Source organism: Equus asinus, chromosome 28 (genome assembly GCF_041296235.1).
Source record: "Equus asinus isolate D_3611 breed Donkey chromosome 28, EquAss-T2T_v2, whole genome shotgun sequence".
NCBI lineage: Eukaryota > Metazoa > Chordata > Mammalia > Perissodactyla > Equidae > Equus > Equus asinus.
In genome coordinates, this window is record NC_091817.1 from 44,450,207 (window position 1) to 44,464,460 (window position 14,254).

Below are 14,254 nucleotides of genomic sequence, written 5' to 3' on the forward strand. Positions count from 1 at the left end.
ACTAGACCTCATCTAGTCTTGACTTAGTTAACATGCAATTCTAGAAGGCTGGCTATTTTTCCAAGTCTTCGACAGATTAGAAACAGTAAATTATGTGGGCACCAGAAAGGGGAATTCGCCCTTAGAGGAAAAACAGCAATCATTTAACAAATACTTATTGAACTCCTGTTTTGTGCTAGGCGTTGGGGATACAGCAGTAAGCAAGACAAAATCCTGCCTTCATGGAGCTTATAGGCACTAGGCGAATAATTACACAAACTATTACAGTTGTGATACAGGCTATAAAAGAAAAGCAGAGTGCTGTGAGAGCTTACAGCAGGAGGACCAGACCTAAATTGTTGGGATCACGGAAGGCCTCCAAGAAGAGACGTAAGCTGAGACATGAAATAAACACTGTACAGGCCAAAAAGGGGCAAGAGGTACGAGAAGCTTGGAACCCAGGACACTGCAAGAAGCCAGTGTCGTTTGGGCAAAGAGGGCAGTGTGGTGTGGGAGGAGTATGCCATGATGGGCAGGGGCCAGACCAAGCAAAGCCTCTTGGGTTACATTAAGGATTCTCAACCTAAACATGGACCGAGTTTGGAGCAGGGAAGCAACGTAGATTTACATCTTTATAGGATCGCTCTGCTTGGCAAGTGGAGAATGGATTGAAGGGAGGCAGGAATGGATGTAGGTGGAAGAAAAACATATTATTGGAGTCTAGGGGAGAGAGGTGACACCTGATACTGGCATGAATACAAGGTAAAATGAATGGGCTGAAAGGTGGATTAGGTGTGTCAAGTGAAGGGGAGGCAGGGGTCAAAGAAGATCCCAGATTTCTGGCATGAGAAAGTCAATGGATACTGGTGACATTTACTAAGAAACCCTGAAAGAATTTGGAGGGACTGTGAATTCCATTTTGGACATGTTGACTGCAAGATGGACGTGAAATATCCAGGTGGAGATGCAGAGGTAGTTGGATAGATGGAGCTCAAAAGAATGGTCTGGGCTGGAACGATAAATTTAGTGGTATATATTTGGAGTAGAGATGGATTAAAGCCAGGGGCTTGGACGAGATCACTTAGGGAGAGAGTATGGTGTTACAAGAGGGCCTAGTACTGAGCACTGCAGAAATCCACCGTTTAAAACTGAGGTGGAGGTGACGGTCAGCAAAGTGATGAGACACAGAGGAGTGCGGTAGCCAGGCTCCCACATGGTCTCCAATGATCCCTACTCTCCTGCCATTTATGTCCTTGTGTAATCTCTTCCCATGTGGAATAGGGTAACCTGTGTAGCCAATACGACATTGTGGAAATGATAGTCCACGACCAAGGTTTTATTGTGGCTATAAAACCTTTCAAGACCTCAGAGATACCCAAGGTGGTGCCTTAGAGAGCTGTACAAACAATAAGGCTTCTAAGAAGCTAAAGCGTGTTGTCCCTCAGCAGTCTGTGCAGAAGCCCAAGAGAACTTACCCCAAAGAGAGAAGAGAAGGACTTAAAGAGTTTTGTGGGGGTGGCTTTTGCTAATGGAGTGAACTGCAAGAAGACTCATAAGAGGCACATAAAGTGTTCAAAATAATTATATTCACAGTAACACTACCAGCTTGGACGGAAAGGGATACAGTTCAAAACATAAAGAGGCTTCAGACTCCCAAAATTCTCCCGGCAGGAAGCAGGCTGAGAAAACGATGCAGCTGTCAATGTGGGCTACCTTTCATGGAAAAGGAAGGATGACTCAGAGCATGGAGCCAAGAGCCCAGAGTCCAAGATGGCCTCAACACTCCCCACCTTCTGGTATTTACACCTTTGGGTAATTCCCTCTTACTGCATAGGACGGCTCTGTGTAACCAGCACAGTGTGGAGTGCCACTGTGTGACTTGTGAGGATAAGTCATGAAAGACACTGCAGCTTCCACCTTGCTCTCTTGGGTCATGTGCTCTGTGGGAAACCAGCCTCCGTGTCATGAGGACATTCAAGCAGTCCTAGAGAGATGCCCACCTGGTGGTGAACTGAGGCCAGCTGCCAACAGTCATGTGGATGAACCATCCTGGGAGTGGATCCTCCAGCTTCAGTCAAGTTTTCAGCTGACTGCAGCTCCAGCTGACGTCATGAGATGACCCTCATGAGACTATACACAAGAGCTACCCAGTTAAGCCACACCCAAATACCGGACCCACAGAAACTAGGAGGTACTATTTGTGGTTTTAAGATGATCCATCTTGGGGTGATTTGTTACATAGTGATAGAGAATTAATATGAAAAGGACCAGAAGAGCGTGAGTTCGCGACAAGGAAACGAACCATGTTTCAAGGAGAGAGGACAACTGCGTCAAATGTAGAATGGCCGAATGTCTCATATCTGGATGACAATAAAGCCTATATATTGATTCGGAATTTCATTCAGATAGCTTGATTGTGGAAAACAAAAACAAGCAAAACCCCACCATAGTTGGTTTAAGAAAACTGAGAAGGATCTTTCTTTTGAAGGACTTCATTACAAACATGTTTTGGAAGTCGGTGATACCTCTCAACAACAATAGATAAAGGTCTTACTGTACTCCCCTGGTCTATCAGTGACCTTCTCGTCTGGATATACTAGCCTGTCATTACTAGCCTGTAAGTCTGCCGAGGATAGAGAAACCTGCCCATTCGCATCTGGAGTGTTAGATACGCTGCGGTTGCTCGTACAAGAAAACCCGGGACTGAAGCAAAAGCTTCTTATGAAATCAAAGACTCGAAAAATAGTTTACAGAAAACAATCACACACCACCATCTCATTTTTATGTTGCAATTTATATATTAAAAGTACTTTCACCACATCTTATTTTACGATCACAACAAACCCTGTGAGGTAGGGAGGTGGGTTTAGAGAAAGGGCAAATAGTCATTCCCATTTCCCAAATGAGGAATCTGAGGCCTAAAGAGGCTTCAGTTACTTGGTTAAGGCCACACAAAATATTCACGGTTGCAGGTCTTCTGGTATCAGATTGAGCACTTTTCCCAAAACACCCAGGCGCCGTTCACCAGGGAGTATTCATCTTCCCGACCAACTCTAACGTAACCGTCCACAGCAATCGATCCTCTTCTCAAGGGTGGAACACTGCCCTTTCTGCAGCTGGAATCACAGAATGGGTAAAGATTCGCTGTCTTCTTTCCACTTTGGTTCTTACGCAACAGTACAACCTGAACTCTTCCACGGCAGTCCCCGGGGGCGGCTAGACAATGCGGCCATTGTTCAAAACACTGCTCCCTGGAAGCTGCCTTCAGAGAACCCAAATTCTTCCCAGTGAGAAAACCAGTCTGTTAGTTTAGAGTTACGCTTCACTTTTTAATTACAAATGGCATCATTAGCTTGATCATCATCCTTAATCATCAGATTTTTAGCTCTTTCCTAAACTTCAATCTCAGAGACCAAAACTTTATACAAAGATGAGGATATTCAAACACACTTGTTACAGACTCTGAGAGCATATTGCGAAGGCATTCCAGAAAGATTAGTAGCAACAGCACCCTCTGAACGGAATACCCCAAGGAAGAAAAGCCTCATGGGGAATGTACAGTAACAATATTAAGAAAAATAATGGCTTAGGTGTGTGGGTGGCACTTTATATGCCTCGTCGAATTTAATCCTCAAAAGAATCCTATGAGAGAAGATAAAGGTCTACCTGTTTAAACATCAAACACTACCATGTGGTCACACAGATTTAATGGTTTTATAAGAGAAAAGGTGAAAAGGAATCCCCAAAACTGACACTGTGAAGAGTCAGTGCCTCCCCTGCAACAGCCATCTCTCCTCAGAGGGTTGGTCTGAGGGATCTGGCACAATTTGGTGTTTTTCACACATTTTCAAGGGCTGTTAGTGGCTTTTTTTTTTTTTTTTTTGGGGAAGATTAGCCCTTAGCTAACATCTGCCGCCAATCCTCCTCCTTTTGCTGAGGAAGACTGGCCCTGAGCTAACATCTGTGCCCATCTTCCTCTACTCTATATGTGGGATGCCTGCCACAGCAGGGCTTGACAAGCGGTGCGTAGGTCTGCGCCTGGGATCTGAACTGGCGAACCCCAGGCTGCCAAAGCAGAACGTGCACGCTTAAACCACTGTGCCACCGGGCCGGCCCCAAGGCCTGTTAGTGTTTCGCCATTCCTGTATCAATGTGGGTTTTAGTCCACTTTAAGTAGATGCAAAGTCTATGGAATGGAAATAAGTACAGTTTTAGGTTCTGAGAAATTCAAGTAAGATAATTCCAATCTAAGTTTAGCTCTATGGCTCCCAAATGACTTAGACTGTACCCTCTAAAGCAGGACGCAAGAACCCACATTCCCAATTTATCTTTGCCTCTTTTTCCCCCCATCAGGATTAGTACAAAGAGGTAAGAAATGAAGACTTAGCCCAAGAACCTATTCTTAAACAGCAATCTAAAGAGCCAAAATTTGGCATCAGATATCTATCTTTTAAAACCCATGTTTCTTGAAAACCATCCAAACCAATGTGATCAGCTCCTTATTTTTAGCTCCTCCTTCACAGTGACAGAATCACAGAAGAAGACAGCCGTGTGAGAAGTGCTACAACCAAGAGTGAGACCAATAGCCCAACCCAAACAAGAGCCTCAGAGTCACCATTTCCAGGACTTCTGCCATGACCACGGGCTTTAAACCATTCCACCACTTCCTGGAGGTCAAACGGCTGAGCCTCATAACCTAGCTCCTTCTTGGCTTTCTCCAGGCTAAAGTAATGTGTGACGCCAGTTTTGTACACTTCAGTGCAGGTGAGGAAGGGCTGGAAGTTGTAGAGTCGACGCACGATGAAGTGGGCCATCTCCGTTAGGAACGCAAAGCAGTAGATGAGGGTCAACGGCAGGCGGACGGATGGGAAGGGGTAGCCCAGGCCCTCAACCAAAGGCCGGAGGAACTCAAAGTTGTTCACAGGCCTGCCATCTGAGATGAAGTAGGGCTGTCCAGAGGCAATGTGGCCTTTGTCAGCTTTCAGGGCCTCTGAGGCCAGAATGTGAGCCTGCACCAAGTTATCCACATGGACAAATTCAACCAGGCTCTTGGGATCCCCAAACACAAACTTGAACAGGCCCCTCTCAATGTAGCTCACTATCCTGGGGAGGTGCCTTTGTTCTCCAGGCCCGTAGATGCCAGCCGGCCTTAGAGCACAGGTTCTCAAGACATGATTGCTTCCTTCCAGGACCGTCCCATTGGCCTCCAGCACCTTCTTCTCTGCGATAGATTTGGTCCGAGAGTAATGATCAGGATGGAGGTGAAGAGGTAGGTAAGGCAGAGATTCATCTCCGTTTCTGATAACTTGACCTCCGAAGATGACATTGAAAGTGCTGGTGTAAACTAATCTTGGGACCCCCCTCCTCCTGCAAGCCTGGAGCACGTTGTCTGTGCCCCCCACATTGACTTCTTCAATCAACTTTCGATCCAGTTGCTCCTTCCCTGACATACCATACGAAGCAACGTGGAACACACAAGTGACATCCTCCCCCTTGAAGGCTCTCTCTATGTCAGAGAGGTGGCGAATGTCTCCATGTATGAACTTGATTCCTTCTGGAATGGTCTGAGTAGGGCTCTTGATGTCAAACAGAATCACATGGATTCCCTTCTGGTTCAAAGCACAGCCCAGGCTGAGAGGAGAAAGAAAAACACTTAAATCAAATCACTACCGAGCTATGCCTAGGAAAGGTGCTTAAAATAATTTACCAGTCAATGTGGGGCAGATCCAAGTTTTCTTGGTTTATCCTGACTCCTCAATTTACATGTTCATTGGTGCAAGTCTTACTTATGCAAATATTAAAAAATGAGAATCCTCACATCTACTTAAATTAACATGAGAGAGGCTTTATCTTCAAAGACATGGCATCTAGATGTTACATTTTTCCCCCTCACTTCTAGGACCCACCATCTATTCTTTGAAATATTCATGAATGACAACACAACTGTGAAAGAATAGCTATTATTTTAAATTCTTTTTGGTGACATGAATAATCTCCCCTCCCCAAGTTGACGGCTCTATAGAGAATTTTTCTTAAAGTGGAATATATCTGTGGTTCTGAATTTCAATATCCGAGCATTGGGCCCCACAGTTGATTTCTGGTTTAACATTATACAAACAAGTAAGTGTCTATCTTGTATTAACATCAGAATTGAAAGCTATACTGTTTTCAGCAACTACCAGTAAAATAATTCCATGGGCATATCTTATAGATGCACTGACCGGAAACCAAAATAGCCACCTCCTCCGGTAATGAGGACAGTTTCCTTCGGAGATTTTTGGGAGTCCATATGTGGCAGTCAAAAGATCACTGGACCTGCAAGAAAGAAGTATGCAATACTGTTACTGATCCCTCTGAGTCTACCGCTGCTTCTAAAAAGTTGAGCTGATAATAAGCTCACAGGCTTATGAAGACCGAATGGGATAGTGTATACATATGCCCAATAAAATGCCCAACACAGTACAGGTGCTCCATGGATGTCATTGTTCAAATTTCCTTTTCTTCAAGCTCTAGAGTTTGGGGATTCAATGATTCCATTACATTCCCCCATACCATGATTAGGTCTCCCAAAAGCACGAGGTTACAAAAAAGTCTGACAAGTTCTTCTGGATAACCGTACTAAGCAGATCAGATGGCCAGATAAGCTAATCAGATGACTCATGCACAAATCAGCGGTGTGATGGGTGAAGACAAGATTCAGTAAGTGACTGTCTCAGTGGCCTGAGAGTATATGGAAGAGAAGAGTGAGACATATCAGGAAAAACTGGGCAAAACGGTGTGGAGAATGGTTGATGGATTCCAACAGTTTGACTAAGCAATTGTCACAGTTGTGTTTATAAGAAAATTCATCAAGAATGAACACACCAGCATCCTTTAATATGCCTAACAGTGACCTTATGATTCTATTACTTTCTGCATGCAGAACACTCCCATTTGGATTTGGAGTACCCATAAAACCAAATGTAGTCAATTCTAGTATTTGACATAATCACATGACTTTGTTACAGATGCTGTTTCCAAACGCAGGAGATGTTAGCCACCGACATTTCAATCCAGACTTCTTACCTTCACCTCTATGACCTGCCATCTCCCTCTCTGTCTTCACCTCACACTCCTCCTCCATCCGTCCTCTACCCTCCAACTACTGGACATTCCTTCCTTTCCTTAAAGATGCTGAGCTCATTCGTGCCTTGAGACCAAAGCATGCTTCCTGTTTTGCCTCAGTGGGAAACTGCTCCATCAGGTCTTTGCCTGGCTGCATCTTTCTCAATATTTAGGTCTGCTCAAATGTCATTTCCTCACCTCACAGAGGTTCTCTGATCACTCAATGCAAAAGAGCTCCCCCTTACCTTAAATGCTGCTTTGTTCTCTTTGTGGCACATTTCACTACCTAAAATTATTTGTCTATTTTTTTTACGATTGATCTCCTTCCAAGAGACCTGAGACCTTCTGCTTTTTTTCACTGGTGTGTCCCTACCAGAACCCAGAACACGGCAGATACTCCACAAGTATTTGCTGAATTTATGGATGATTTTGAACACTGTGAAATATATCTCATTTAGTAAAATTATGATGGGCACAAATTATGCAGGGCCCCGCATTGTCTAAACGTCATTGGTGTGTATGCCAATGAACACTGCCATTTTAATTAAACTTATCTCCTAGAAAGTCCTGGGTTATGGAATGAAAATGACATAAAGCTCAGTGAGACAACGTTCCTGCATTCTGGAGGGTATGACGGAGGAGAGAGGCTATCTCAAATATCTAAAGCACCAGGCAAAAGGGAGAAAACAACAGTGCTTTATAATGTCGGTGTAAACAAGGTGCTGTGCGAACACCGAGGTGGGGTGGGGAGAAATTGATTCTGAAGGGCAGATCAGCAAAGACTTCCCTGAGGAGTGAGCATTAGAGCTGAATCAGGACAATGGGAGGATGTGGGCAGGCTGAGATGAGGTGGAGGGTTACCACAGGCTGACGGAGCATCAGAAATGAGTGGAAGAGCATCAGGGAAGGAAGGCTGTGTTGGGCAACGAGCGTGGCGAGTCTGCTGCGGCTGGAGTGCCACCTGAAGCCCAAGGGAGTACCGGGGGATATAGGGGGGTAGGACAGCCTGGGGTCAGCTCGGAGACAGCTTCAAGTCCACTTTGGGGGAGTTTGCATTCTATTCTGTAGACAAGAGAAAGCGTTTGTAGGTTTACAGCAAGGACGCGCTCACTGTGGTCCTTGCTAAAGATCAAGCTTCCTGGAGGAGGGAGAGGCTGGAAACGGAAGAGTCTGGGTAAGGGGGATGGGGAGCTGAGCTGGAGGGCTATCAGGCAGGACGAGATGCCAGGGTGCTCAGCTGAAATTACGATGAGAGCTCAATGAGGTGACAGCGGACAGCATCCAGGTGAAGTCTGAGGAAGGTGATGTCATTAACCGAAAGAGCACACACGGGTTTCAGAAATATTCTGTCTGCTTAATAGAGTTTTGATTAATAGGATGCCAGATAACAAAATTTAAGATATTCTTATTATCTCCACAAGAATTCCACTGTAAGGGATTCAGAAAATGGACAAACCTTCAAAGAGTCCAATTAAGAAAACTCCAACAGAAATTCTTCTTCATCTCTAATATCCTTTGTTTCTAAAATTGAACATTCCAGTCCAGTCATGAGACCACAGGTCAATCATGGCTCATGTGCACATTAATCACGCCGGGAATGTACAAGTTCAAATTATTAATGCTTCAGGGTACCTGCCAGGCCTATTCATGCGACTCCTCATTACCTTCCAACAGACTCCAGAACGATCTGAGGTAAGAGCTTGCTTAACTGACCTGATTAGGAGGGTCAGACAAGAAAGGTGGCAATGAGTAAGGAAAAACTAATCATTTAGCGAGACAAACAGCACTGGTAAAACCTTCGTAGACTACCAGCCATTAATGGTATTACCCAGGAACCACTCCCTCCCTTCCTGGCTCCCGACATCAATAAGCGCAGAAAAATCACAGCAAACACATTTCCCGGAAAACCGCAAGAAATTTCCATGAACGCTAGGCCAGAGGGGAGAGAAAGAGGATACACGGTTTTCCTTCAACCAGCTCCCACATTTTTACAGACTTTACGGCTTCTGTTTTATTAATTAATTTCCATCTGATTCCTTCCAGGGCTGGGCACTCAGACCAGCGTTTATAATCGCAATAGCTTTAAGGCTTCCAAAACGTGGCTTTGTTCAGTAATTGCTTTCCTCTGGGGAGGGTTGGGGAGGGGGTAGTACCATCTCACCTGAGCAGTCGTTTTAGCAGACATAGGTTAAAGTTGAGTATATGATCAAGAAAAAGGAACCTTAATTACAAACAGGAAAAAATGAAATTTAAAATCTGCCTGACCTCTTGATAATACTAAGATAAAGTGAGGGCAATAAAGTTGACATCTCACAGGGAAGTTCTGAGAAGAAAGTCATAAAAATGAGGAGGAGTACTTTAGATTTACAAAGACCTAATTAAATGCTAAGGATCAGTAATAAGAACCTTAGATTATGCACAGTTCCTTCATCCCACGAGTTCAAGATGACGATGCTACGACCTCCCTGGTATTATAATGTAATATACAAATCCAGGTGCCCCTAGAGTATGGAACAGAGAGGAGAATTGAAGACTGCTGTCATAAAAACAAAAATTTACTGTATGTACTTTAAGGAAAAGACAAATATCTCTAGGTAGTTTAACCTATGATAGCATTATTTTCTTATTTAAAGATTGGCTCTGAGCTAACATTGTAGCCAATCTTCTTTTTTGTTTTTTTTCCTTTTTTCTTCTTCTCTCCAAAGCCCCTCAGTACACAGTTGGATATTCTAGCTGTAGGTCCTTCTGGTTCTGCTATGTGGGACAGCTCGATGAATGGTATTAGGTCTGCACCCAGGACCCAAACTGGCAAAACCCTGGGCTGCTGAAGCAGAGCACACGAACTTAACTGCTTGGGCACAGGGCCGGCCCCTGACGGTGTGTTTTAAATCACTGCCCCAAGTACTGACTAGAGGCAAAAGGTAGCTGTGTTCTGACCGGATGGACATTGAGGCTAGAGGGCTGAGAAATGGTGTTGTTCAAATTCCACGCGTGATCTGAAAACTATTTGTGTTTAACAAAGAGCAGTCAAAGCAATAAAGATGAAGTGGTTAGAGATGATAAAGAGAGGAACTCTGATACAGGTAAAAGGGTTGCAAGGTGTAAAGCCAAACACATTTCTGAAGAAAATTAACTATGGGCATAGCATCAAGTGGGAAGTTGACATACTCAAACATAGAGGCCTTTGCACACACTCTTCTGAATATAATCAAGGTGCCAGTGATACCGACCCTGATATCAGTTTCCCCACATTAAACCCAGCATATATGAGGTTAAAACCAAAACACTCATTCCCTGCTTACTCTCTGGCTTCCTAGCTCCAGAATCCACTATCCTCCAGGGAGACAGACACCGTCAAGGGACAAGCACCTGGATTATCTTCTCCCCGCGAAGAGATATAGGCTGGTGGGAAAGCTGCTGACCAGCAAGGTCATAGGCTCCCTCCTCTCTGCAAGTGTCTCAAGGCCAAAGACAGGCTGGTGGGAAAGCTCCGACCAGCAGGGCCATACGCTCCCCTGCCCCCACCTAAAACCCCAAATAAAAACCCTTCCTTTTAGCTTTTCAAGGAGTTTGGGATTTGAGCGTTAGCTGCCCTCTCTCCTTGCTCAGCGCTGTGCAAAAATAAAATTCCTACTTTCTTCCTCCACACCCGGTGTCAGAGATTGGCTTGCTGCACAACGAGTGAGCGAATTCACTTCAGGTTCGGTAAAGCCAGGGCAGCTAATGCTCATCAGCTCAGGTGTATCAAATCTGGTCCAGCTGTTCACTCAAACTCCTTCTACCCACATATTTGTTGCACAAAAGATCCTCACAATTCTTCATGATGCTTATGACAAAAGTAATTAAATAATTTTATAATTGCCTTTCCCATCTGCTTCCCAAACTACACTCCATATGAGCAGAGGCCGTTTCCCCAGGAGTATCTGCAGGGCCAAGGAGTATCTGGCAGATCGTGGACTCAATAAACATAAAGGGAATGAGCACTCTGCAACCTCTTCAAACGCCCCTTTCTGCCGTGTTGGCAAGGAGCACCACACTCGTGCTTCCTCTCCTCTCCAGGCCGGCGTGTCCGCCACTTCAACCCTGCAAAGCAGCATCAGCTGCCATTTATTAAGCACTTACTGTGTGCCAGGCATTGCGCTAGGCCCTTTCCATGAATTATTCTCCCTGATGCTCCTAACGACTCTCCGAGACGATACTTACTATTAGTACAGCTAGTGAATGGTAGAGCAGAGACGTGTACCCACTGGAACCCAGGTCTGTCTGACTCCCCAGCTTACGTCTCAACCACAACAGGCACCCGGGGCTGTGCAGAGTCCATCACCTGGAGCAGCAACCCTATGGTGACCTGAGTCCTATGGGGGCTTTCAGAGCTAACATATTCTGCAACCTCCTAGGGCCCCTCCAATTACTGGAGGGCCACGGAGGAGGCGCCCCCTCTCCTCCCACGAGGCAGGGGTAGCGAGGATGCAAGATTAAGCTTCCTAGGTTAGAAATAAGAAAATGTGGGTCCTGGACGTGCTACTCTCACCAATTCCTTGTGCCCTTCTGGGCAAGTCTCTGAACCTCTCTGATCCTGTTTCCTCCTCACTAATATGAAAATAACAACTATGGCTACATTTATGATTTAATATGGGCTAAGTGCTCTAAAGGCTTTCAAGGTTTACCACTGAAGCCTCAGGACGATCTTCTGGGGTAGTTATTATTAGCCTCAGCTTTTCAGATATGAGAAAAAAGGCTCAGAGATGAAGAAACTTGCCCATGTATATATCCAAAGTAAATAAAGTCACTGTCTCAAAAATATGTCTATCTGTGCCCTCACATTCATTGCAGCATTAGTCACAATAGCCAAGGCATGAAAACAACCTACGTGTTCATTAACGGATTAATGGATAAAGAATATGTGGCATACAGTACCTATACAATGGAATATTCCTCAGCCATAAAAAAGGAAATCCTGCCATTTTTGACAAAATGAACAGAACTTGTGGGTATTATGCTAAGTGAAATAAGTCACACAGAGAAAGACAAATATTATATGATCTCACTTATATGTAGAATCTAAAAAAAGCTGAACTCCTAGAAACAGAAGGGTGGTTACCAGGGGCTGGGAGGTGGGGGAAATGAGATGTTGGTCAAAGGACACAAATTTCCAGTTATAAGACAGAATCATTTCTGGGAATCTAATACACAGCACGGTGACTACAGTTAACAATAACCTTGACAGTTGCTAAAAGAAAAAATCTTTAAAGTTCTCACCACACACAAAAGTTCTAATTATGTGAGGTAGGGAGATGTTAACTAAACTTCCTGTGGGTATGTCACATATATACGGACATCACATCATCATCGTACACCTTAAAATTACATGTTATAATGCCAATTATATCTCAATAAAGCTGGAAGAAAAAAATTGAAAAGAAAAAAGAAAAAGAAGAAAGAGACTGGCTCCTGGCTCCTGCAGGTCGTGAGTGGCTGCTCAGCACCCAGGGCTCGAAGCCAGGTCTGCAGGACCCGCCAGCTGGGTTGGGACAATGCAGGTTGTTGACTTACCACTTTGACAATTTCCATCACAACTGGAACTTCTGGTACTATTACTCACCCATTATGTTTTATTTAAATCTACTCACCATTTTACAAGAACCACGTTCATTTTAAGTGCCAACCTTACCTTGCCACCTTAAATGGGAAACCAGAATCATTTGTCACAGACAAGGTAACCTTCCCAAAAGGTGGGGTGGTGACAAGAGATATGGGTCAGTCTAACGAGTTACAGGTGCCTGTCGAAAGCTGTGAGCTTGGGGCCTGCTGTCTTTTAATAAAGAGAAAAAGGGAATCAGAGGCCAGGCAGCGTTTGAGGCTTTCGCGACATTCTGGGAAGCCACGCCGAGCCCGGCTCCTTGGAATCCGAAAGAAGTGAACAGGGGAGGACGTCCCCGCCACCCGCGCAGGGGACCACCGGCCGCTGGGCTCGTCCCACCGCGGCGGCCACCCCCGCAGCTGCACTGGGCTCGCCCTCGGCCGCCCCCGACGAGTGATCGCGGCAGCCAGCCAAGCCCGGGTCCCCGCAGGGGGGTCTCCCCTCCTATCCCAGGCAAACTCACGGCGACGGCGACGACGGCGACGGCGGCGGCGGCGGCGGCGGCGGCCGGCTCAGACCTCAGCACCCCGCCCCGCACCGCCCCGCACCGCCCCCGCTCGGCGCCCGAGTTCTCGGACCGGCCTCCCCAACATCTGGGCCTGCCCAGCATCTGGGCCTCTCTAGGAAGCCCGGAGGTCTAGGCATGTCTATGATGTGCAGGTTTCTCGTCCACCCTCACCTGTGCTGAGGCGGAAGGTTCATTCTCCCCCACGTGCTCGCCCCATGTGTTTCAGCTTCGCGAGTGACCTTTCGGGGTCTACTCCCACTGCTATTCCCAGATATTGGTCTATCTGCCATTAGACTTCCACCTCTGCCTTTGCGTACTCCCCATGCTGGGCACAGACAGTGCCTCATAAATAGGAGGGGCTCAGCTCCATCAGTGTTGCCTGAATGGATGGATGGATGGATGGATGGATGGATGGATGGGTGGGTGGGTGGATGGATGGATAGATGGATGATGAATGGATGATGGATGGATAGATGGGTGGATAATGGATGCATGGATAATGGATGAGGCTCCATCAGACTCCTGAATATTCACTCTCCATGTATTTTTTAAAGTCTCTATTTATCTCTGAGTTTCCACGTTTATGTGTGTCCATATGTCTTCCTGTGCCCCTGATTTTCCCTGCTTTTTTTCAGTTCCACTCCTGGTCACTGAGCAGGCAAGAATGCCAAGACTAACCCTTTGTTGCTGAAGGAACCAAGGACTTAAAAGCCATATAGAAAAGAAGGTTGGCATCCTCATTCAAAGGTCTCCCTGAGAGGCCCATCTTTTGTCTCCTCATCAGGAGTCTGATTCTCTGGGAAGTCGCAGACTCTGTGTACACACACACACACACACGAATGGATCCCTGGCTGGGGAGGATTTCATTTTGGTGGCTCAAGGTTGGAGATTTTGACTTCATATGCTGCTCTTGCCGCATTCAGACTCAAAGAGGTTTGTATGGAGTGTGCCATTTACTGCTAAGTTTTCACTCAGAGCAGTCACCAGCACACCTCAAACCCTGGGATATACAAATTAATGAA

At 45.7% G+C, this 14,254-nt stretch overlaps 1 protein-coding gene across 2 annotated transcripts; it reads right to left on the bottom strand.

Annotated features, from left to right (window-relative positions):
* Positions 1-2,754: 2,754 nt before the first annotated feature.
* Positions 2,755-13,299, bottom strand: SDR42E1 (short chain dehydrogenase/reductase family 42E, member 1). Of its 2 annotated transcripts, XM_044761363.2 has the most exons (3): positions 13,188-13,299; positions 6,201-6,294; positions 2,755-5,610 (listed from the first exon to the last, which is right to left on the bottom strand). In XM_044761363.2, exons 2-3 carry the CDS (start codon positions 6,266-6,268, stop codon positions 4,497-4,499), a joined length of 1,182 nt encoding a protein of 393 aa, XP_044617298.2. In that variant the 5' UTR covers positions 6,269-6,294; positions 13,188-13,299; the 3' UTR covers positions 2,755-4,496. The 2 variants fall into 2 exon arrangements, with proteins under 2 accessions (XP_044617298.2, XP_014699031.2); XM_014843545.3 differs by lacking the exon at positions 13,188-13,299 and having other exon boundaries at positions 6,201-6,410.
* Positions 13,300-14,254: the final 955 nt, after the last annotated feature.